The sequence below is a fragment of the Somniosus microcephalus genome, chromosome 5 (genome assembly GCF_052327205.1).
Source record: "Somniosus microcephalus isolate GS21.2 chromosome 5, FLI_Smic_1.0, whole genome shotgun sequence".
Lineage (NCBI taxonomy): Eukaryota > Metazoa > Chordata > Chondrichthyes > Squaliformes > Somniosidae > Somniosus > Somniosus microcephalus.
Window position 1 is genome coordinate 31316535 of NC_140991.1, and position 15931 is coordinate 31332465.

Genomic DNA, 15931 nt, shown 5'->3' on the forward strand with positions numbered 1-15931 from the left:
GTTTGCATTCTTTGCAAGATTCTAGAAGCATTGTCCCTGAAATTGTGGTGTGTATGACTGTGTGTACTCTCGGAGGGATTTCCGCATGCGTTGACAGGCAATCTGCAAGAGCCACGAAAAAGCTATCGCTGGTGCAGAGTTGGCCGACTGGCCAGCAATTGTGCACGTAAGTGTTACGGTTGATGCAAACAGGCATCATGGATTACAGTTTGAATTGTGCCTAAAATTATCAAAAAAATTAAATTTTTAGTGAGGTTGGTGGAATAAAGGTAATTACGAATAAAATTCCAATTCTGTAAATTGTAATTGGATTAGATTTCGGGATTCCATTACATCTCATTAGGGGGATTCCCTTCGTAAATGATTAACATGGAATTCTGCTTTGTGATTGGAGGACCTGGCCCACGTGATCCCAGGTACGCTTCCACACCGCCTGGGATCCGTGGGTCATTACGCTGCCCTCCGCCTCGAGGCCCGAGACTGCAAGTTTTCACATCCTCGCCGCCAACAGGTAGATTTGTAATTCTTTCGCTGGTTGGAGACGTACTCCAGAGGTATGCCTTCGACCGCAATTTCAGGGCTGTTGTGTATGTAATATGTGTGCTACTTTGAACCAATGGACAGGACTGCACTACTTGTTGGGCGTAGTGATACGCAGTACCACTCCTGGCCATAGGGGTATAAATAGTACTGTGGGTACTGATCTCCCCTCAGTTCCTGCCTGTGGGCATGAAGTAAAGACCTATGTATAGTCCCTACCTCCAACCAGTAAAGACCTGTTTGAGTTATACGTTTAAGTCTTTGTGTTAATTGTTCAATACAATACACATACTTAACACTGGCGACGAGTCAGGTTCTTACCCTGCGGCAGTTATTCCACGGCGGCTTCGTCCACAGACAGGACGTTGAAGAGAGGTTTCAAATCACACCACCCCACTGGAAGCGACAGGCATTAGGACCCTGAAGCCTCCATCAGCGACTGAAAACGGGAGGACAGAAGACATCCTGCAGCTTTTTCAACCTCGGTGGTGGGTAAGCCAAGCAGCGTTGGCTGCAAAGACAGGGCTGGGGGAAGTCGGAGGTAGAAGGGCGATCGATCGAAATCCCTGATAAGGGCCGCACTCGGGCTGGAAGGCGCAGCGTCGGCAGACACTGAAGGCGCGAGAGCCGCGGTGAAAAGCGCGGGCCAGCGATCGGGACCAAAGATAAGGGCCGCACTCGGGGCTGAAGGGAGACGGCGTCGGGGGACGGGTGAAGACCGCCAAGCGCGGGAAAACCGCCATTTTGTGGGCGGAGGACGACGGCAAGAGCGGGAAGCCGCCATCTTGGATAGCAGTAAAAAAAAAAAAAAAATCTGAGAAATTGCAAATCTGATAAAGTACTACAATGCCGAAACACGGGAATATTAGCAACTTTGATAGTGACATCGAAGATTGGGCCATATATGTTGAACGAGTTAAAAATTATTGTAAGGCCAATAAAATTCGTGAGGCTGATAAAGCACTAACATTATTAAATTTAATGGGTGCGAAGACATACGGGCAATTGAAACACCTGTTATCGCCAGATGAACCGGCGGATAAGACGTTCGATGAGATTGTTACTGTCCTGAAAGATCATCTAAACCCCACGCCGCTGATGCTAGCGGAACGATTTAAATTTTACGACAGAAGGCAGCTACAGCATGAAAGCAATGCTGATTATTTGCTGGAATTGCGTAAATTAGCGAAATATTGCCAGTTTGGAACGGGACTGACAGAGGCACTACGAGACAAATTTGTGCGTGGTTTATTTAAACAGGATACACAAAAGCGACTGCTCGAGGAGAATGAGCTGACGCTTGAGAAGGCGGTCACTATGGCAGCAGCACACGAAGCCGCAGCGAGAGGCACGGCAGTAATGCAGCTACGGTCACCGGAGCTCAGTGCACACAAATTGGGTGTGAGTTCTGGCAAATGTTATCGTTGTGGAAAGACAACGCATGATCAGAACCAGTGTTGGTTTAAAAACCAAGAATGTAGAACTTGTGGTAGGCTTGGACATATAGCTAGAGTATGCAGGTCAGCGAAGAAGACCAGCAACAAGAAGTCACCGCAAGGAAAATACGCAAAGGTACACAAGGTGGCCGAACAGGAGTCCGATTCAGACGCTAGCAGTAATGAACTGGCTAGCTTAAGCTGTAATGAACTGGCTAGCTTAAGAGTACTCAACGCTGGTAAGGGTGCAGACCTCCAGACAATTTGGGTCACTCTTCAGATAGAAGGAGTCCAAGTAAAACTGGAATTGGACACTGGATCGGCATTGACGGTCATAAATAAGAAAGATTACGGAAAGTTATTCCAACATATTCCCCTACAGGATACGGGGATTAGATTGAAAACATACACGGGGCAAAGAGTGTACCCCATCGGGAAAATAGAGGTTGCAGTGGTCCACAAGGGCGAAGACAGTCAAATAATGGACTTATATGTGATATCTGAAGGAGGTCCTCCACTACCAGGACGGGAGTGGATTAGGAAAATGAATATGGACTGGCATTTCCTACAAACAATAACGAGTGAGAACTCGGTGAAGATAGTCGGCCCAGACTCTGGAACGGATGATGGTAAGCCCAACTCAGGTGCAAAAGACAAAGTTTCAGCACAGAATTCCACTGAGCAACAACAACATAGTTTAACTGTGGATTCTGAGTCTGGCAAGTCTACTGATGTGCCCATTTCTGAGGGACACCGGGCTCGAACTCAACTCCATTTCAAACTACAACAGCAATTAGAACAAATGCTTCGCCGTTTTGAGCAAGAGTTGAATGCAACGGAAGAGTTCTTTGATATAGAGTTGGAGAATCTGGAATGACAACAGAAGCAGCTGATGGAGAAAATGGAGCAGGAGCACACAAAACGTCTGATGTCAGAGGAGTTAACGGTCAGCCAACTCCTACATATGCTGAAGGACAGGACTCTGAAATGGGAAAAACTTGAACATGAACTTCAATATTCAAACGAAAGGGGTTCGGAGCTCTCAAAGGTTATTGGAAGAGCTGAGGTGGCAACACAGACTGAGATGACTGCAACAGAGCAGCCCTTGGATGCCAAAAGTACGCTGACTCACGTCAACGTAGAACAACAGACCGCTGAAACAGCTGCTCCGGTAGAGGGATTGAATAGTCCGATCAATCAATCTCCAAAAGAAGTTGAAGTAGTAAAATCTCAAATGAGGTCATTAGTAAACGACTTGCTGAAAGCCCAGAAAAAGCTGGATGAAGAGGTACGCATGAAGAAGTCTCTTCAGGAAAGATGTCTGGACTTGGAACAAAAGCTGGCTAACGCCCAGCTGGGTATGGAGGAAATAGAAGACCCTCTCGCTGGCCTAGATCAGGACGACACCGAATATTACTATGTCCTGTCCTGCCCAACTTGTAACTTCGACTCCCACCATACAGAAATCATGGAGGAGCACCGAAAGTCTACGGAACATCGGGAGAAGGTGGCTCTACTACGGAAAAAGGAGGGAGAGAAGGAGGGACTGCGCATGCAGCTGGCAGCTGACAGTGGAGCCCAGAGAGTCTCCAAGAAGCAGAAAAGGAAAAGTCGAAACAGAAGATGACCCATCTGAACCATTATTACCTCTACCAGATCTCACACGTGGTCCCTCCGAACGGAGCCAATTCAGTTCGGAAGTTCAAACTGTTAAATCCATGGAAGGACTATTGAATGAGTCACTCCAGCAACGTGAACCGACTCCACCACAGAGATTGAATCTGTGAACTGTTTTCCGCAGAGACTGAACCTGTGATCTGTTTTGACATGAAGTTATCTATGTTATTCTGTTATGTAAACCTGAAGTTATATATGTATATATGTTATTACGTTATGTTAAATGGGGAGATGACTGTAAAGCTAGGAAGGGAGGAATGTTGTGTATGTAATATGTGTGCTACTTTGAACCTATGGACAGGACTGCACTACTTGTTGGGCGTAGTGATACGCAGTACCACTCCTGGCCATAGGGGTATAAATAGTACTGTGGGTACTGATCCCCCTCAGTTCCCGCCTGTGGGCATGAAGTAAAGACCTATGTATAGTCCCTACCTCCAACCAGTAAAGACCTGTTTGAGTTATACGTTTAAGTCTTTGTGTTAATTGTTCAATGCAATACACATACTTAACACGGGCCATTGTTTTTCCGCCTTATTTTTAAAGTGGTATAATTTCAGCAATCTGTGACAAAAAGCCAGTATGGCAAAATCCTCAACTCTTGGTCCAAGTATAGAATTAACCGTGCGAGCATAAAAAATTTAATATTGTTTAATAATTAGCAATCGTTACATGTTATAGTCACAAGGGAATGTGTTTTTTTAGCTATAAAACTATATAGTATTCTTCTGTTGCAATTAAAAAAAAAACTTTCATTCTGTACAAAATCTCAAAGACTTGAGGATCAAGGAGCGGTTTGCAATGACCATTTGCTGAGGTGAGTGTTCTGTTAAGTTTTGAACTTGCATCTGCTTTTTGAATACGGTTTTAAAGCCTTCGCTGTTGACACTTTGAGTTTTCACTTAAACACAGTAAAGGAAAACATTCCCTCCTTAACTATTTGTGAGTACAGCTGTATAAGAAAAAAAAGTCTAAGTACAGTTTTTTCACCCCTCAGATATACAAAGCTTGGGTATGCCGGTAACACAGAACCGCAGTTTATCATTCCTTCATGTAAGTACTATATGTCCTTTTTATTATCTCCAATGCTACTTTTTAAGACCCGTTTTGCACAATTTTATTCTACTGTAATGAGATGGTATTGGAGCATTTTTTAATATAGAGGGGAAATATAGTGTAGGGGAAATGCTATTTACCTGAAATAATGTTTCTAGAGCCCTGGTGTCTTTCCTTTCAGAGAAGCAGTTGCACTGTAGAATATCTGAGTTGGCTTGTTGCTACCAATATGATTAGGTTCTCGTCGTCGCTGTTTAGAGAAAGTCTGACCCATTATGATCTCTCTTATCCATCTAGCCCCTGCTCAGCTCCTTGTGTATATAATCTCCAGGAGCTATCTTCTTTAAATCTAAATGTGACTTTGCACCAGTAAAAACGTTTTGGGAGAACTCCTTTACTATGAAATGATAGTACAACGTAATGTGTCTGTGGCATGGTTCCCAGAACGTTGGAATAATAACAGGCTATTCCATGGCACTCGGGTTACAAATCTGCTTCCCCTGTTTTCCCCCACCTCCTCGTCCCACACTCTAGTTCACAACTCTGCTCTACTGACACGGCAATGGACTATCTTCCCTCATGCCCTCTCCGAGCTCATCTTGTCCATGAGACCCACCTCCTGCTCCCGCGATCCTATTCCCATTAAACTGCTGACCACCCAACTTCCCTTCCTGCTCCCATGTTGGCTGATATTGTTAACAGTTCTCTCTCCTCAGGTACTGTTCCCCTCTCCTTCAAATCTGCCGTCATCACCCCTCTCAAAAAAACAACCCTTGACCCTTCTGTCCTTGCAAACTGCTGCCCCATCTCCAACCTCTCTCCTCTCAAGTCCTTGAAAGTGCTGTCGCCTCCCAAATAAGTGCCATTTTCCCCCGAACTCCATGCTTGAATCTCTCCAATCAGGTTTCCGCCCCTGCCACAGTATCAAAACGGCTCTTCTCAAAGTCACAAATGACATCCTGTGTGACTGTGACAAAGGTATATCTCTCTTCATCCTTCTTGACCTGTCTGCAGCCTGTGACCCGGTTGACCACACCATCTTCCTCCAACACCTCTCCACTGTCGTCCAGCTGGGTGGGACTGCACTATCCAGTCGTAGCCAGAGAATCACCTGCAATGGCTTCTCTTCCCGCTCCCGCACTGTTACCTCTGGTGTCCCTCAAGGATCTATCCTTGGCCCCCTCCTATTTCTCATCTACATGCTGCCCCTTGGCGACATCATCCGAAAACACAGCGTCCATTTCCACACATGCTGACGACGGCTCTACCTCACCACCACCTCTCTCAACCCCTCCACTGTCTCTAAATTGTTAGACTGTTTGTCCAACATCCAGTACTGGATGAGCAGAAATTTCCTCCAACGAAGTATTGGGAAGACTGAAGCCATTGGTCCCCGCCACAAACTCCGTTCCTTAGCCACCGACTCTATCCCTCTCCCTGACAACTGTCTGAGGCTGTTCGCAACCTTTGATGCCGAGATGCACATCCGACCACTTATCCGCGCCATCACTAAGACCGCCTATTTCCACCTCGGTAACATCGCCCGACTCGCCCCTGCCGCAGCTCATCTGCTGCTGAAACCCTCATCCATGCCTTTGTTACCTCTCGACCTGAGTATTCCAACGCACTCTTGGCTGGCCTCCCTAAGCCCCTCTGCCTCTCTACCTCTGTTTCCTTCTTTTAAGACGTTCCTTAAAACCTACCTCTCTGCCCCAATACCTCCTTGTGTGGCTCGGTCTCAAGTTTTGTTTGATAACGCTCCTGTGAAACGCTTTGGGATGTTGTACTATTTTAAAGGTGCTATACAAATACAAGTTGGTGTTGTAGTTGTAGTAGTATATGATTGCCTTGTATTCTCAAAGTATTGACATTTGGCCTAATCAAATTCCTCTTCTTTAAACCTTCCCCTTCAAAGTAATGCTGTTCTTCAGTTAACCGCTGGGAAAGATGCAACAGTTAGCTGGTGACAACTCCCCCTGGAATATAGCCATAATAAATACTATACAATCTACAGCAATTTGTGATCTAGTAGATAATTCGGACCATATTGCTTTAAAAGGACCATAAGCAAGGTTTTAGATGTGGGCCAGAAAGTTTATCTTTCCAGTACAATTTTCTCCCTTGTACAATCATTTACTGAGAAAGTAAAATAAAGGTAGTACCTACTTAGTTGAATCTCTGTGTTTACTTGCTGCGATTATTAAAAAAAAAGTACAAGCTGTGAGTGAATTTACTGGCTTTGATATAATCACCAAGTGTAAGGTATTGATCACGTAGTTTCTTGTGCTGCCGTAAAAGAGCTGTGTTTCTTTGGCAGCACAGTGGTACTGCACGTTGCATCAACACCTGAGGAAGTCAAGCCAAGGCATATGAACTTCTGGCAAAGGAGTTTGGAATATGTACCGTCAGCATGCACGATATTCCTCTGGCCAGAGTAAATAGACACGGTGTCACAGTCAAGTGCTGTGTGCACTGGAAGAGGTTATTTGAGTGGAGGCTGCCAAGGCAGTGAAGGAGAATGAATTTGGTCCCTGTCAAGTTTGTCAGTTCGGATAAAGGTTAAAAAGACAGTATGATGAATCCGAATGTGTGACCGACTGGAACTTTTTAGCTCTTAATGACAGACAAGCAAGCGTGCCAGATGAAATAGGAAAATGTCCTTTGGAAGCCAAGTATTGTTCTGTGGTCACAACAGCAGAGACAAATGCAAGCTTGGTGGTATTATGCAAGTCTACAATATAGAGGAGATGTTTAAAGGGACACTGCTGAAATATGTGGGGTTGAGCACTAAGTGCCAGGATCAGCTCAGGAAATGTGAGCTGCTTTAGTTGAGGAGAGCTACAGACATTTCATAGCAAGCTTGGTATGAAGGTTGTTTGGAGGGCTTGGAATTGCCAGATGACAAAATGGTGGTTAAGTTCAGCGTGTGGAAGAGGTGACCGAGCTGGCACTGCAGGGAATAGTAGTGAACCAGTGCAGAAGGTGTGATTGGTCCATTGGTCTGCTGTGCCCTCGGATTGAGTGGTAGCATTGATATTACATCATGGTATCTACTCCTTTCTGATGATTTGTGCTGGGTTTATAGAGAAGCAGCAATGGTTCTAATTAGTTATGTTTGTCAATGTAACACGATGTTAATGCAAATAGGAATTAGCAATATTTTTTTGAAGGTATCTAGTAATCAAAATGTGGTTGAGTAGACCTACGTTATGCCCCTGGCTTCTGGAGCTCCCTAGCTCAGCCCCCAGATCCTTCTCTCCAACAATGCTTTTGCTTCCTCCTGATCCTCTTTTCTTGCGTCCACCTAATCCACTTTCCTTGCTCCCTCCTTTCCTACTTCACTACCCACGGCACTTCAAAACGGCCTGAAACATCTCTCTCTCTACATAATAAACGTCATAGAAAAGACCATTTTTTTAACTTTACCTTTTTCTTTGATTTTTGTTCTGTTTCAGTCCTTTGTATTGCTTTGTTGTATCCTTTTGCTTTTTTGAGTTTATTCCATTTTACCTTCCATTTCTTCTTTTCTCCATTATTCTTGGCCTCTTCCCTTTTTATTTCTGACCACATTTGCATCAATTCACAATCGGGTATCGACGCCATTCCAGTTTACTCAGTGCTGGTGACTCATGCTGGCTACTGAGTGTTATGTCAGGAAGTTGGCTTTGGTCAGTAGGATTATACCAGGTAACCAAACAAATCAGGTGTGGCTGGAGTTCATGCAAAATTCTATTGTGTAAATATAAAAATCCATGATTTATCAATGTTGCAAGTCAAACTAGATCATTTTATTTTCCATCCATGATGCAGGGATGCACACCACAAGCCAAGTCAGTTGAAAGCTCTTCTAGGACAACTTATTTTAGGTTTTAACTGTGTGCTGTTGAGGTGACCACTGCATAGATGGAAATACTTATTTATTACTAGCAAAAATACACAAATGCAGGCTCTCAGGACTTTGTATGTTATTGGCTGTACTACTACTTTCGTATGATGGGAAAAGCTTAATGGGTTGTCTAGTTTGGTTATCCATTCGATGGCCTCCTCGGATGCCAAGTGGAGAAATAAGGTGCCTCCCGCAACAGATCTTGGCGGACAGGTTGATGTGATGTGTTCCATGGTCTGGGACTCATGGCCACCGTTGCACTTCGGGTCGTCCCTCATCTTCCACTTGTGGAGCAGGTGGCCGCATCGTCCACGCCCTGTGCGAATTCGGTTGAGCTCTGTCCAATGTCTTCGAGGGAGGTCGAAGCCGGGGACCTCTGCTGTTGGGTCAGGTGTTGGATCTTTATGTTGCATGCTTCCAGCGTCTCATGATTTGTCCATCTGGATAGCCGGATGATACCAGCTGTTTCCCATAGTGGCCGATTTAAACGCTTTCGTGGTGGGTTTTTCAAGTCTTCGTGAATGGGAAGGTCGATGTTGCTCATGATTTTTTCCATCTCTCAGAGCATGGTGGTGTTGCGGCGAATGGCAGGCGGGGCATTATGGGACAGCACCGGGAGCCACTCAGTTGGAATGGACTTGAGTGTCCTTGATACTGTCCTCTTGGTGGCATTTAGCTGCACATCCACAGTCTTTGTGTGGCAGCTGCAGGAACATGAGGTAGAGCAGTATTCTGCAGCAGAGTAGACTAGGCCACTATTGTGGTGCGAAGTGTTCTGGTTGTGCTCCCCTATGACGTTCCAATGAGTTTCTGACCAGGTTCACCGTGGTTTTTACTTTTTGGCCAGTGTTGGTGAGATGAGGCTGATGGGCGAGAGTCCTATCCAGGGTAATGCCCAGGTATTTTGGGTGGGGTTCATGGGTAAGTCACCTCCCACAGAAGAAAACGTGGAGTTCTTTCCCGTTGCTGTTATTCGGATGAAACGCCGACACAACTGTCTTCTCTGGATTGGGGCAGAGGTGCCAGGTCCAGAAGTAGCATTTCAGGAAGTGCAAGTCACCTGTGAGCGATCAACTTGCTTTCTCTAGCGTTGATGATGTCTGTGTCAGCAGTGCTATGTCATCGGCATAGACGAACTTCTGGGATTTGGTGCAGGGCATGTTGAAGAAGGCCGGTGTGAGCTCTGATCCCTGTGGCAGACCGTTGTTGAGCGTCTGTGTTCAGCTGTTCTTGTCACCAAGACGTACAAGGTTAACTGCTGTGTTGAATCGTTTTATAAGTTTATATATTATAAAAATGCCTTTTCCTGAGGTGTTGGGACCAGTTCTGGGGGAGGTGGGACTTGTACAAAGCAGACGGGTTGCACTTTAACAGGGCTGGGACTAATATCCTTGTGGGGGGATGCGCAGTTGCCAGTGCTGTTGGGAAAGGTTTAAACTAGCTTGGCAGGGGGATGGGAATCTGAACGAAGATTTAGTAGAGAGAGAAGCAAAGCTGGAAATGGAAGGCAGTAAATTAGTAAGTGAGCTTGGAAGGCAGAGGAAGCAAAGGCTAGAAAATAGACAACCAAAGAGTTTGGCAGTGCTTAATAATGGTATATACTTCACTGCAAGGAGTCTAGTGAACAGGGCAGATGAGCTGAAGGCACAGATAGACACGTGGAAGTATGATATAGCTATTACTGAAACATGGCTTAAAGTGGGGCAGGAATGGCAGCTCAACATTCCTGGTTACAGGATTTTCAAACGAGGTAGAGAGGGGGATAAAAAGGGAGGGGGAGGGGTCGCATTATTGGTTAAAGAAACAATTACAGCTGTGAGGAGGAATGATAAGTTAGAAAGATCATCAAATGAGGCCCTGTGGGTTGAACTGAAGAACAAAAATGGGGCTGGGAGTGTACTATAGAACCCCAAACAGTCGGAGATAGAAGAGCACATATGTTGGCAAATTTCTGAGTAGTGCAAAAATAATAGGGCAGTAATAGTAGGGGATTTCAACTACCCTAATATTAAGTGGGATAGAATTAGTGTAAAAGGAATAGAGGGTGCAGAATTCTTAAAATGCATTCAGGAGAACTTTTTTAGCCAGTACGTAACAAGCCCAACAAGAGAAGGGGCAGTTCTGGACTTAATTTTGAAGCTGGGCAGGTGGAAGGGGCATCAGTGGGAGAGCATTTTGGTGGTAATGATCATAATTCAGTTAGATTTAGCATCGTTATGGAAAAGGACAAAGATAGACCAGGTGTAAATGTTCTTGATTGGGGAAAGGCCAAATTTACTAAGCTGAGATGTGATTTAGCAAAAGTGGACTGGAACAGCTACTTGAAGGTAAATCAGTGGGAGGCATTTGAGGGGGAGAGTGAGGATCCAGTACAAATATGTCCCCACAAAGAAAAAGGGTGGGGCTCCCAAATCTAGAACCCCCTGGATGTCAAGGAGCATACAGGGTAGGATAAGAAATAAGGAAGCTTTTGTCAGATACCAAGTGCTCAATACTACAGAAAGCCTGGAGGAGCATTGAGCCTGGAGGAGCATTGAAAGTGCAGGGGTGAAATTAAAAAGGAAATGAGGAAAGCAAAGCGTGGGCATGAAAAAATATTGGCAAGTAAAATCAAGGAAAGCCCTAAGATGCTTTATAAATATATGAAGAGCAAGAGAATAACTAAGGAAAGAGACAAAAAAGGTAACTTCTATGGGGAGACGGAAGACATGGGTATGGTTCTTAATGAATACTTTGCGTCTGAAGAGAGGGATGATTGTAGTTGAGGAGCAGTGTGAAATATTAGATGGGATAAACATGGAAAGAGAGGCAGTATTAAGAGGTTTAGCACCTTTGAAAGCAGATAAATCGCCAGGCCCGGATGAAATGTATCCCAGGCTATTGAGAGGCAAGGGAGGAAATAGCAAAGGCTCTGACCATCATTTTCCAATCCTCTCTGGTTACAGGCGTGGTGCCAGAGGACTGGAGGGTTGCTAACGTTGTGCCATTGCTTAAAAAGGGAGAAAAGGATAGACCGAGTAATTTCAGCTAGTCAGCCTAAACTCGGTGGTAGGAAAATTATCAGAAAAAATTCTGAGGGACAGTATAAATCATCATTTAGAAAGTAATGGATTAATCAAGGACAGTCAGCATGGATTTATTAAGGGAAGGTCGTGTCTGACTAACTTGATTGACCCTCCTTGTTACCTCCTCAAAAAATTCAATGAGGGTAGTGCATTTGATGTAGTCTACATGGATTTTAGCAAGGCCTTTGACGAGGTCCAACATGGCAAGTTGGTCAAAAAAGTAAAGGTCCATGGGTTCTAAGGGAAAGTGGCAAGTTGGATCCAAAATCTTTCTAACTGCCCTTTATCACACCTCGGCCTCAACTGGGATCTTGGGTTCATGTCACGCTACATGTAACCCCACCTGACGTAGAGTCATCCAGACTCGAGTCGTCATTGGCTTGTTCTCTCTGCACAGATGCGGCCAGACCTGCTGTGATTTCCAGCAAAGTTTTTTGGGTTTTTTTCTGTTTTTCATACAGACCCCAGCATCTGCAACATTTGACCCCGCCTCATTGTTCTTTGATGTAATGTTTTCCTGACTGATCTGTTTGGACACCATTCACACCATTGATTGCTGTGATTATCTTTCTGCCGAGGTGTGATAAAGGGCAGTTAGAAAGATTACCTGTAATCATCTGGTAGTTTTTTCTGACTATATATGCAGTGCCTGTATGCTTCTCTTCACTTCACCTGACGAAGGAGCAGCGCTCCGAAAGCTTGTGATTTCAAATAAAGCTGTTGGACTATAACCTGGTGTTGTGTGACTTCCTACAACTTTCAAAAGGGTATTGGATAAATACTTGAAGGGAAACTATTTACTGGGCGATGGGGACAGAGCTGTGGTGTGGGACTAATTGGATAGCTGTTTCAAAGAGCTGGCACAGGCACGATGGGTTGAATGGCCTCCTTCTGTACGGTATTATTCTAAGATTCAGTGACAATTTTATGACATTTATTAGGGCATTTACAGTAACGGTTTAAATTTATTGTACTGGTTTTCACACGAAGGGCTGAGAAATTTTCATTTTACTTAAAGGAGGTCCATCTCATACTTTTATTTATTTATTCATTCATGGGATATGGATGGCAAGGCTGGCATTAATTGCCCATCCCTAATTCGCCCTTGAGAAGGTGGTGGTGAGCCGTCGCCTTGAACCGCTGTAGTCCGTGAGGTGAAATACTCCCACAGTGCTGTTGGGGAGAAGTTCTAGGATTTTGACCCAGTGACGATGAAGGAAGGACAATATATTTCCAAGTCATGATAGTGTGTGACTTGGAGGTGGTGGTGTTCCCATGCGCCTGCTGCTCTTGTCCTTCTAGGTCGTAGAGGTTGCGGGTTTGGGAGGCGCTGCCGAAGAAGCCTTGTCGAGTTGCTGCCATGCATCTTGTAGATGGTACACACTGCAGCCACGGTGCACCATTGGTCAAGGGAATGAATGCTTAAGGTGGTGGATGGGGTGCCAATCAACTTGTTTGGCAAATCTAACTTGCATGCGTAAAGCGCTATGACAGATCATTTCGACGAACATTATATTGTTACTGATGAGTTTCAGTATGTGCAGTGACATGGCTTTTCTCCTCCCCAGTTGCTTTTTGTAGAAAATCTTGCCCATTTAATGAAATCTAATTTTGTTCTTCCTAAACTGAACAAACAAGATATCAAGTAGTTACTGCTGGCTTCCAGCAGTCATGTACATTAGTTGCCATGGTTACCTTGAACCATTAGCTTTTTAAGAGGCTGCCAAATTGCAATAACGGTAACACATTAACTGTATTTAAGTGGGTGTAATTGATTGCATGCAGGTTTTTATTGACCTCCCGCATGTTGTATCTCACCAGGTATAGCTATCAAAGAGTCAGCCAAGGTAGGTGACCACGCACAACGAAGATTGGTGCGGGGAGTGGATGACCTAGACTTTTATATAGGGGATGAAGCTGTAGATAAACCGACGTATGCCACAAAGGTAATTTTTAAATTTTACTTTCCTTGCTGTCATTACATGGCGGGAGACAAACTAAATATCCTGTTTTTAAGTTGCAAGACAAAAAGCTACTAAAGACCAATACAAATCTGGTACAATGTCAGAAAATCCTCGGTGTGTTCATTTCTTTTCTCTATGCTTTATATCCATGATGATTGCGGCGGATCTGTGAGGACGGTGTGGCAAGCAGTGATGAGCTATTTTCGCCACAGGGCTGGCCGTCCAAGCCTCTCTCACTTGTATCCCAAAGCTGATTAAAAAACACAATTTTAGAGACCTGGGAGCATGAGTGCTGCCACAATGCGCGACAAGATCATATAGAGCGAGAGAGGCTACATACAAATCCTGCAACAGGAGATCGATAAGTGAATATGTCCGAATGAAAAAATGCACATCTGTCTGTTTAGGTACTTCTACTTTAATCATTTCAGCCTACTGAATTTCCTAATGTTTTTATCTTGCTGATTTATCATTCCCACAGGAGCAAAGCTAACATTGTGGTAAAGGCCGAGACTCTCGCCCATTGGAGAATGTCCCGTGCTTTGCATTGTGTCTGATTTCACCTGTGCCATCTGTGTGTCTCTACCCTCTTCCCATGGGGATCCTGAAATCTGTAATCCGATTAAATGCAGAAAGAATTCTGGTGGTTCTAAAACTCGAGAATGTGGTTTTAAATACTGGATGCTTGTAGTTGGAAGGTGAAAGTGCTGGAGCATCAAAACAAGTCCAGCCCTGATGATGTGACTAGGAATCTCCTTTTCTATTTCATAGGTTGAGGAATCCTGGAAACTCTCCTAAACTGGCAGACTGCCATTTCCTAATGGATAGTCTGCTGACGGGTATAAATAAAAATCTTTGGCTCCACATCTGTATTGGCTTAGTCCTCACTCTGTATATATGTATATGGAGATAGAGGATTCCTGAAGGGTTTTTCAAGACATTCCCTGTGCCTTTGGAAGAAGTAAACGTGATGACCTGAGGATTTTTTTTGGATGCACAAATGAAAGGAGGAAGTAAAAGTCACAGGCCCTCCTTGAAGCGTAATGGGATAATACCATTTCAGCTATTTTATTTTCTGTTTGTGTTGCCCCCTTGGTATGTGAAGTATACCATTATTTTGACAGGAAAGACCATTACACATACAAAGGTGAATAATCTACCTCTTTTTGTAGTGTAGTTGTACCCTCAATAACATACATTTATTATTTTCATGACCAAAGTTCCTATTCAAATAAGTAATTAACTGAAGCAAGGCTGACCATTTGTAAGAAAGCACCAAGGCAAATAATGCATTAGAGGTGTTTAAAATCCCTTGTTTGATTTTTATCGCTTGAGTGCATATCCTGCTTCAAAGGGAATTAATTTTGTTTCTGTTCAGCATACAGGAAACTTTGTGCTATCCGGCACCCATGGGACCGAGCTACTGCCGTTTTTTTAAAAGCTCCGGATAGACCAGCGTCAATGTTATCAGATAGGAGCTTTTCATCGCAGTATCTGACCACAAACACTGTTGCTCAGCAACAGCTTGTAAACACTCGGCCCAGTAGCTTGGCAGCGTCTCTGAAGCTGTTGCTAAGTGACAAAGACGCTTTCCAGAGCCTGCCTGTGAAAAGAATGCTAGGAGGAAAAAAAAACACCTAACCAAAACGGCTGCTGATTTCTGCCGTTAGATCAAAGTTGCCGGACATTCAACTTCCGGATAGCTCAAAGTTTCCTGTATATTGTAAAGCTATATGATCTAGAAATTACAAGGAAAATTAAAGAACAAAAAAATTATATTGCTACAAAAGGCGCAATATCTGTTTCTGACATTGGATTTTTGTTTTTATTTCTAGTGGCCCATTCGACATGGTATAGTTGAAGACTGGGATCTAATGGAGAGATTTATGGAACATGTGATATTCAAGTATCTACGAGCAGAACCTGAAGATCATCACTTTTTAATGGTACTTATTGCCATATCTCATTTTAATGGTATTTAATAGCCAATCATAATCGTTCTGTTCATTTGAGGTTGGCTGTGTCTTATGCGTATTCTACACAATTTTTATCAAACAATTATTCGGAGTATTACCTAAGTTGCAAATACTCATGCCTGATGCAATCTAAATTACAGTAGTCCTGAGACAAGCAAGCTATTGAAAATGTCAGAAATCTCTATAATGTATTCATAATCTTGCATCTGCACTCACTTCCTGTTATGTTTATGTCTCAATTTTGCATACATTTTTTTCCAGTATAAAATCCAGTTTCCACATTTATAACAGAAACTGCGTATATAAACTTACCACGCACTAATTACACCAC

The 15931-nt window shown here is 43.9% G+C and overlaps 1 protein-coding gene across 4 annotated transcripts in view; it reads left to right on the top strand.

The window, feature by feature from the left end:
* Window positions 1-15931, top strand: part of actr3b (actin related protein 3B) — an 80231-nt gene that overhangs the window by 9801 nt on the left and 54499 nt on the right. For 2 of the 4 annotated variants that reach the window (XM_085987513.1, XM_085987512.1), the window contains exons 2-4: window positions 4651-4706; window positions 13482-13606; window positions 15460-15570. In XM_085987513.1, the coding sequence (XP_085843639.1) occupies window positions 4651-4706; window positions 13482-13606; window positions 15460-15570 (292 nt within the window). The other 2 variants (XM_085987515.1, XM_085987514.1) reach the window with 2 other exon arrangements.